General features: G+C 40.4%; 1 protein-coding gene across 2 annotated transcripts in view; it reads left to right on the top strand.

Moving 5' to 3' along the window:
* Window positions 1-6004: 6004 nt before the first annotated feature.
* The window catches only part of LOC137970751 (uncharacterized), a 23209-nt gene continuing 19213 nt past the window's right edge, over window positions 6005-10000 (top strand). For both annotated transcript variants that reach the window (XM_068817310.1, XM_068817309.1), the window contains exons 1-3: window positions 6005-6250; window positions 7405-8067; window positions 8705-9250. In XM_068817310.1, the coding sequence (XP_068673411.1) occupies window positions 6046-6250; window positions 7405-8067; window positions 8705-9250 (1414 nt within the window). In that variant the 5' untranslated portion in view covers window positions 6005-6045. The remainder of the gene's footprint in view (window positions 6251-7404; window positions 8068-8704; window positions 9251-10000) is intronic.

Genomic DNA, 10000 nt, shown 5'->3' with positions numbered 1-10000 from the left:
GTAAACATAGATGTCGCAAATGGTTGTTGTAATGGCCATGGGAATCTAAATGGATGATATTGGCAAGCACCTCCCGTTGCTGTTGGCACGCGAGATACTTCGGTGGTCAGCGAAGAGGCCCAATGTCTGCGCCGTGATGCATTAATTGAGGAGTCGATGCTTGATATGACTGGGATGCAGAATCGTTTAACAGCGATTGCGTTCGCGGTCCGGGTGACGGAAATGAAGCCGCAGCAGACGAGTTCTAAGCACTGCTTTGGTTGTGTGCGGGAATATCTCCCGGCGCCAGTTCCGATCAAAAGAACTGTATCTTTCTGTTTGGAAGTTGCGTTTTTATTTCACCCAATTACACTTTCAAAGCCTACTACACTCGTTCTTTCGTCATTCAATCTGGCCTAAAAGCCTTTACATCAATAGCTTTATGCAACATCGAAATACAATAACACTACGGTTACCAAAAGGTTTTCTGTTACCCTTATCTCATGCTGTCATAATGCAATCACTAAAGCTTATACTCAGGTTTCAATAACATGTGGTCGTTATCTATCATTCACTAAATACATGTCACACTTTGACTTGTGTTGCGTTACAACGACTATTATCAGACACATAAATATAGCCAGAGTCGAGGGTAACGATGTTGCAACAGACGACTGCTGCTTAGTTTTTGTCGAAATTGGTGTACCTGAATTTGTTCTTGCATTCGTTTCAATGCTCAGGGATGAGGAGGGCATGGGTAGGACGAAATACTAATATATATAGTATTTCTTTGGTATTTTGCACCTTGCTATCGTCCTGGTGCTCTCGTGTTCACGTTAATAGCCGCAGCTGACGAAAGTCCACCCTTGATGTTTTTCCCCTTGTACCATTTCGCAAATTCTTCAAGAGCACCTTCTTTTCGGTTACGGCAATAGTGTGCGAGCAAATGTGTTTAGGTCTAAAATTCCTGCATGTACATGTTGCATTAAAGTTTTGATAAATCTGCACACAGTGTAGGACATTCCCCGTTTCGGAAATCATAGAAAATGTCTTTATTTTGCCATCCTTTGATGGTGCTGGGAAGATAGAGTTTGGTTGGGAAATTATTTTACCTGCTTTCTTCCACATAAACTCAGCGATATGGAGATCTAGACTTCCATGCGGAGGCGATAATTGAACGGACGTAAGTAGCGGAGTTTTCGTTGAGTAGAGGCTGGCCTGGTGGGCGTAGAAGTCATCAATGGATAGAGCGTACATCTTCTGGACGTAATCCTTCCTTTGGCTTCTGTTCATGGCCCACCACTCTTCTGCAGACAATTGAAATCTTTTGAATTGCTCGCACAGTTCGTAATTTTCCGACGCTCCAAAAAGGGCTAATATGACCTCTGCCTCTTGGTCGTCTTTGATCATTTCTTTAACGGCTTTTGCAAATGCCGTTTCGCCTAATTAGCTCTTTGCCATGCGTTTTATGTCTAAGTCTACCATTGGTGTTTTCGCTGTCATTTGTGTAATATTTATCCGGACAAAAACCTAGACCCGCCTTCGTTCGCACATCTGCTATCATACAATTTTTCATTAAGGAAGCCCCTTCCTTCATTCAGTCGTGAAACTTCGACTGTCCGTCTTTTCTCCCTTACCTTTCTGCCCAAGGCTGCTTTAATGACAGAAGAATTGCGTTGAAGTCGTCTGAAGTAGTCGCAACTAGAAGACCTGGTAGGTACGTCCGCCCTTCTTAATTCCCTAATATTTCTGACAGATATTGTCTAAAGTCAGTTACGAGCAGCTGACTTAATTTTGACCTGACGTTGCCTTCGATGTGACGGAAACAGCGAAGATGTAATGCCTTTGTGAAACAGGTGGACAGTGCCTCGCTAAGATTATGTTTGCCATCCGTTCCAAAAGCTACCAGATCTTGTAGCGCCGGCACAAGGCTCTTAAGTTTGTCAAAACACTGTAGGTAAGTTTCCTTGTATTTTTTGTGATGGATAAAAATAAGCCCTATGAAAACAGGGCACAGTACTGTAGGTGAAAAAAGAAATTAGCGACACATTTAAAAGAACTTCATCTTCTGAAAAACTGACCTACAGATTGTTTTAAATATTTTAGAGATTATTTCTAACATTATCTGGTAACGCTGAATGAGAAGATTTCACCGTCCCGTTTTTCAAAAAAGACAATATATCTTGATTTTAAGGCTCAAAGAAATGCCTTATATCATTGCGATGGTGACGTTATTTTGAAGGAAAATGGGATGTGAGAAATCAATGATGGCTACTTAATGCCCTGGCCAAATTCTGTCTTGATATGCATACCCTAACTGTATCTAAAAACAGAATATGTTTATTTGTTTGTAAAAATGGAGAAACTATTTCGAGCCTCCTTAAATCCCGCATCCTGCCACTACTGTTTTTTGCTCAATCCCCCGCCCCGCCACGTTCTGAATATTTATCTCAATACCGCCTTGTCAGGGTTGTAGTTACCCGGATAACGTTCTTAATGCGTGATTTGATTGTCTGTATCCCAAGAGATTTTTGCACCGAAAAAAAAAGGTGGCTGTCTTAATCTTCGAGAGATCTTCGGGAGTTTGGATTCACGGTTATTCGGCAATCCTTGGATAATCTTCTGAGTACATTCAAATTAATTGGAAAATCTTCATAACATCTTCGACAGTTCGATTGTTTGTCGGGGATGTTCGGGTGACTTCGGTAGCTCTCGGATCATCTTCGGATTATATTCGGAGTTCGGACAATCTTCAATCGCTTTGAATTGACAAAAAACAGGCTTTGTAAAATTCCGGCGGAATTCCGGATTTTCCAGCTTACCTAAAAACAACATTGTTTAGCAGTAATTTGAATAAATTAATTTAACTGTATACAGATGTAAAAGTCGTGAGCGTTGGTCGGTTGTTGCAGTGGCGCAAGGTTGTCGACGTGTAGGAGAGCAACGTGGGAGTTGGAAAACGAAAGCCTTAGGGCAAAAGTGAAAAGAAGTGTTAACACTTCTAAGTGCCATTAGCGGGAGCTGCCGGAAAGAATGACAAAACCCCCTTGTCAGTGGCGGCGAATGAGGAAGAAAATAAGCAAGAAATAGAGAAAACTCGAAGAAAGTGACGCGGGTAAAGTGATGTAAAGTGTGAAAGGTAAAATTGATTGCCAGAGGAGAAAGAGGTGCCGAGGTGGGAAAGAACTTGTCGTGGATTTTGCTTCTGGTTTGGGAAAGGTGTAAAGAAACTACTACATTTAGTATTATCGTTGGAAAGGAATAGATAATTATTTAACTAAGGATAGTTTTATGTACCCTAATTAGACTGTAATAATAAGCAAGTTTAGGGTTTATTTTCCCCCGTAATATTAGGATCTTCTATTATATATTTATCTCTCTCTCTCTCTCTCTCTCTCTCTCTCTCTCTCTCTCTCTCTCTCTCTCTCTCTCTCTCTCTCTCTCTCTCCCTCTCTCTTTGATTAAAATCATTAGTTTATACTTGTTTTGCATATCGTTTTGCTAGGGCAATCTGCCGCTGGGTGGCCTTCAGATATACTGTTTTGCTAGTAATCTCCTTTCGTTGGTGTCGATTACCTTTGTGCAATCGTTTGACCTGTGGGTCGTGTTATCGCAGTAAACACATGTTCGTGGTTTCGGTTCCATATGTCTTCTGTTGAACATTTTCTCTCTTCTGCTGAGGGGTTTCTCTACGCTTGTAGCACCATCGAGAACAAGATTTCTTCATGCCTATATTGGTAAGGCTTTGCATAGCTTGATAAAGTCCCACTTTTCCCCATTCTTGATCATTCTTCGTCGTCTCTCACCAAGTCGCCTCTGATGTCTGATAGTCTTTCCAATACTATCGCGACATACTCATCTACTTGTTTAAGCCTTCCACTATGGCTACCATCGGGGCCAAAATTCAAAATTGAGATTTGGCATTGTACTTTCAGTATTCTTTCTTATTTTGCGTTTGGACATTCAAGTTTTCATTCGCTATGAATCTTTTTTCCAATTCAATATTGTCTTTTTTGCAATTTTGATTTCCTCCACAATCCTTTTCGCGTTATCCACAGCGCTAACGATGACTTTGAATCCCTCCAAGTGTCGCTCGATACGCTCTACATTTCGAGTACCTATTATGCTTTGTGTTCTTCCGGCCGTAAGTTCTTGTTGAGTTAGCTTTGTTTGCAACGTTTTAGATGAAGCATCCATTTTGTTCTCACTCTTTGTTCTCACTCCTAAGCCCAAGATCAGAGATTCCTTTGCTCCAAATGTCGCTCTGTCCCGTCGGAGGTGTCAGGTTTCGGAAATCGCTCCGTGTAGTTTCCTAATTTACTCACACAAATAGTTTGATAAAAGTTTTTTTTTAAATGTTGGTCACTTACTCCCAGCACACAGATCTCTCCCCTTTTCTTTCTAGGGCGTTGGTTACACAGATAAAAGACATTTTGTATCGCAGCCCTTATAAGGACTAGCTCGTCACGCTAAAAACGATTACATGCGAACAACAAATACCGCTAGCGTTACTATGGCAACTGCAAATCTCCGACAAGAACGTCACTCGTGGGGAAGACCTGAGACAGCAATGACCAGAAACAGGTTGCTGACGAGCGGTTTTCGTTAAAACAATGGAGGTACTCAGTCTCGCGGGCTCAGAAAACCTGTTTGTGGCCATAAATCACGATATGGTCAGCCATCTTGTGAAAAACATTATTCATCCAAGCAGACGCCGGAAACGATAATTTTTAACCGGTGAAATTTCATCCGGCTTTCGCGTCGCTGATTGGCTGTGACCAAAAACAAAACTATTTTTCATCATTGCATCAAAGATGCCGGCACTTAAAATTGCCAAGCTCTGGACCTCGCCAAAATGTCACAAAAAATCAAAAAAGCTATCAAACTGTCACTCATGACGCAAACAGCAAATGAAAAACGCGATAAAATCAAGTTTACTTGTAATTTAGCGCCCATCTTGTTGAGAAGGCTAAGAAGCCGATGGATCCTTCAAGGCCATATGCGAGTTTCAGTGCTCTTTATATGCCATTAAGAGCGATGACTCCAGATACAAGTAATTATTTTGGTCAGCAAGAAGTCTTTGAGTCAACCAACGTTCGGTCCGTCTATGCTGTCTGATCTGACGCTCGTATTCCAACAACGCTAGCTAGATATTCAAGTTATGAAGTCTGTAAATACAGTGCAGATTGTACACATTTGCCATTCTAGCCTGCATGCAAGTTAAAAGCAATAAAAGTCCAACAAAAGCGAAAGCCGCATGTTGTCTTTAATATAGCATGATATCGTGACACACTTCTATCGGGAGTAGGAAAGTTTTCTTTTGTACACATTGATGCGTGTATGACAGGAATGCAAATTGCGTGCGACCCTAAACATAACAAAATAAATTTTACCGGAAACAGATATTTGTCTGAAATTTTGTCACAACAAAAACAATTTTGTCCACTAGTGCGACTCTCAGTACTCAAAATCTCAGAATCTCAGTACTTATATGATAAAGCTTGTTACGTCGTAAAGTAACTTATCAGTGACATTCTCTTATTATCTGCTTACGGTGTTAAAAGAGCAAGCACAAAACAACAAGAAAAACTTGATAAAATAAATTGAAATAAGAACGACGAATATTCTTTTTCCCCTGACTAACTGAGCTTTTTTACACATTCCATCACAGTGATATTGGAATATCGACCACTGAAACAAGATCTGCCTTTAAACATGATTGGGTGAAGGCCAGCAACAACATGCTGAGCCTCTAAATACATTGTCTCGTTTGGTTGTTCTCGTGAGAGGAAGCGCTAGGTACTTCACTTGCAAAAAGTACGTAAAAGTGACAAAACGATTTTTTTTTTTCAATTTGCAGGGTAATAAAAATATTTGATGTGATATATGTATAAACGTTCTGCTGTGTTCATAGTTTTAAGAATGCGTTAGAAATACAACCCAATGTGAACTTTATGCCCCTAAAAACATACGTAGAAGATAATTTGGCAAATGACCCACCCACGCGGTTTAAGTATCACTTATCCAAGCTGAAACAGGCAAAGCGTTATTGTTGGGAGTATTGAAATGAAAATGGCTGCTCAAAACAGTTGCCCTTCCTTTGCATCGATTATTTCTGTTTTATCGATTGTGTTTTATTGCGGAGGTTTTTTAAGAGTTGAATTAGAGTTGAACAAGCAAAGGAAGAGAATAGACGCTCTGGGAACCGACACCCAGGTTAGGCCACCTCCTAAAGGTCCAGACATCACAAAAATCTCAAAGAATTTTTCGGGTAAGTTTCATCTTGTTGTAAAGCTGGCCTTACTGACATCGAAACATGGAAGGACAAGGTAGAAGATGGGGATTGCAATAACTTGCATATTTATTTGGTAATCAACTTTCCGAAATTAGTATTGATATTTCACCTCCATGTTACGGAGCGTCAAATGAAATCGTTTCATTGTCAGAAAGTAAATGCGCGCCCCAAGAAATTTGTGGCTACCGACTACCCCTGAGTATCTCCAACTCAATATTGATGAACACATCTTTTAATTAAATCCCTAGTTGATCAGAGCATAGTTAATCGAGGGACTGGTTATGAAATCTTAGAACCTTCAAAAGCGAGAACAATGTTGTCGCAATCGATGTTGAATTGACCGTGACCCTGCACAATCTTTTGTTTTCGCTTCGCATGGGTTTGCAAATTAGTTGCACATAATTTAATCGAAGGATTTGATTGGTTATCTTCTTGAAAAAAGGTGTGTTTTGTGCAGGGTCAAGGCGAAAAATACGGACAAAACATGAAACAAAGGAACTTGTCGAGTTTCATAACCATCTCCATGCATTAACTATGATCGGAGAGGATCTAAAATTATAGCTGGTCAGGTATTTCAGAAGCAAAAGGCGACGTGATTTTTGCCTTTGGTGCTCGATTGTTGCCGTTTGCGTTTCGATTGCGAGGCTGGCCGCGAACTTTACATTTATTTTGTACACCAATTATGATGATAAGCTGGAAATACTATAACAACGCAAAAGGCGAACGCGGGGAAAGTCCTCAACAGCAGGATTTCAGATGTCGAAAAGAGTTCAAGGTTTTTGATCTCTTGCCTTTTATTAGCATCAAATAAATTGTTTGTTAGCGTCCTGTCTAGTACTGGGGAGGTGTTTGAAGATATAGGTCAGATCAAGGAGAGCCAATTTTATGACATAAATTTGACAAAGAAATACACGATGTAACTTACAAATTGTTAAATGGATAATTAAAAAAAACAAGTTTCCCTTGAAGAAATTGAGACCCTTTTTATTTGCATTGTAAAGTGAGTTGACAGAGCAAGACTTTCATATGCGTTCGCAGGTTTTTTCGCGTTTGTTTTAAGTTCTCGCTTGCTGTAAGATTTCTTAGCTGCAATGCGTTTTTTGCTTTATCATGTCGCTGTTTCTTTTTAGAATTTCTGGGCAATACCATTCACCGGAATAGGCGCCACATTTATTCAACCAAGAACGAAACGGAAAACAAACAAACACCAGGCGGGAGATTGAAAACTGATCAACTGTTATTACTGAAACTTTGTCAAACAAACATCGACCAATGTTTGACAGGTCTCCCAGGCCCTCCCGGTCCACCTGGCACAAGGGGAGAAAAAGGCGTTCGAGGACGAAGGGGACTGAAAGGACGAACCGGAAACAAAGGAGATAATGGCATCATGGGATCACCAGGAAAAAGTGGAAAGCAAGGAATCATGGGACCGTCTGGGCCCAAGGGAGAAAATGGACAGAAAGGACAGAAAGGCGACACGGGAACCGCAGGCATGCCGGGAGCAAAAGGAGAGCCTGGTGAATCAATTGCAGCTCCCGCTACAGCTATTTCGCCGGCAAAGTTAACAGTTAATGAAGGGAAGACAGCCTCTTTCCAGTGTTCAGTCAGCGGCAATCCAAAGCCTGCAATAAAGTGGAGTAAACTGAAAGGGCAGTCAGAAATAAGTTTGTCAGGAGTCTCAGAAGGAAAGTTGCTTTTGCGAAACGTCGCTGGAATACACTCGGGTGCATACAAGTGTTCAGCATCAAACATCTTGGGACAAGCACAAACAGTGGCACAGCTTGTAGTTAACGGTAAATTTATCTTTGTTAGCCTTTTTTATTTTTTTAACAGGTGAAATAGAACTACTCAGAATGTTAAAACGAGGCAATCAAACCGGCTGTATAAGAATAAGATTTATTCAGGCTTGATTCTGTAACAAGCAAAATTCTTCCATTTCAACACAAAAGATATTGAGACTATCCTTGTTTAGTGTTGGTAGCATTAAGTAATCAAAGCAAAACCCTTTTAGTATTTTATTAATGAAAGTATATAGCTCTTGCAATCGGTCGCTTACCTTAAGTACGACCGTCTTAGTGTTGTCTCAACTAAATGAGAACCTAACAGTTTGCACAAAAAAGATTATTCGCCACTCATCAGAACATGTAGAGCAACCATTAAGTCAAATTACGTGTCATTTTGTTGAAATTCGGTTTTATTCTTTATCTATGCGTCACATTAGTGTCTGCGCGAATGATTCTCTGATAAGCTACTCTGCGGTAACCTTATCAGCACAAATTACACTTCCTTAATTTGATTGCTTTTTTGGTCCTATTTCTCGAAAAAGTTGTCTCTTCATCCTAGAGTAGTTGGTAACGGACATTGCTACATAGCACTTTTTTGAGAACATGACCAACATCAATAACTAGTTTCTTAACTCTCTCGTTTCAGTTCATCCTCGGATTTCACTCAATCCGGGACCTCGTCATGCTATTCAAGGAAGGACCTTCACTCTACCAACCTGTCACGTGACTGGATTCCCTGCACCAGTTGTGACGTGGAGAAAATCATCCGGACAGTTACCTCAGGGAAGAGTGAAGTACATCAACAACGCACTGCAAATTTTACAAGTTCGCAAAAATGACTCGGACTTTTATTTCTGTTCTGCATCAAATCTCCTAGGAAGAGCTGAAAAGAAAACTATGTTGGTCGTGGTCTCGCTTCCTCAATTTACGATCAAACCTCCTTCGAAGATTGTAATGATATTAGGCTGTGGTACTAGTGCGAGGTTAAATTGCAGCGCTACTGGAGATCCACGACCAACCATCAGCTGGAGGAAACAAGGAGGTCAGTTGCCAGTTGGACGAAGCCAGCAAATCAATGGCGCGTTAACTATAACAAATCTTCAAATGAGTGACGCGGGAAATTACTTTTGTACCGCTACAAGTGCTGGAGTATTTGATGTTGAAACGGTTGCCACTTTGGAAGTTCGGAAAGGTGAGCCAGTTCAGTAATAAGTGCCACCTTGCTGGAAGAGCGGCTTATTTGTTGATCATAATGTAGTAGAAAAGTAAATAGAAATCGTGTTTCTAGTGTGCTTTGGCATTGAGTTACGTAAGGACCTGGTTTTCTTGAGGAAGCTAGAGAAGTGTTAAGAGAAGCAGAGACCAAAGGGATGTGCTTCCCTTACGTCTTAAGTGTTCTTTTTTTGGTGGTCTTCAAGAGTTAAGTCAAACAAAGTCCATTTACTAGACCCACTTCACTCCTGTCCGGCTTTATTTTGAACTTTAAAAATGCGAACTTGAAATGAAAAAAAGCCAATCATTTACCTTCTGTCTTGTTGTGGAGAATGAAAAGGTACATTATTAATTAAAATAATAATAGTATTATTATACTACATCTGGATGCCAGATATGAATTTAAACCACAAGCTAGACGGTGCAACCGTAACTAGTCGTGTCCGTGGATACCATAAAACTAAATAAAACTAATAAAATTATGTCTATCAAATAGCTTCCGTAGGATCTTGTATAGTCCTATTATCATTCGATATATTTTGTCCTTCCTTTTCATTAGCCAAGAGTCCACCACGTGACCTGCAAATAACTGCCTACAAATAAGTGTTTTGCTGAAAATAATATTTTGCTCATGCGCAATCGAAATCATGCTCTTGCGAGAAAATGGCAGATCGGTTCCCCGAGCTGTCAGAGAATGATTCGACATCTTTAGTTGATCGAAAGAACAGTG

Source organism: Montipora foliosa, chromosome 9, assembly GCF_036669935.1.
Source record: "Montipora foliosa isolate CH-2021 chromosome 9, ASM3666993v2, whole genome shotgun sequence".
Taxonomy (NCBI): Eukaryota; Metazoa; Cnidaria; class Anthozoa; order Scleractinia; family Acroporidae; genus Montipora; species Montipora foliosa.
Note: the sequence above shows the minus strand (reverse complement) of the source record. Positions and strands in the feature narration are given on the sequence as shown.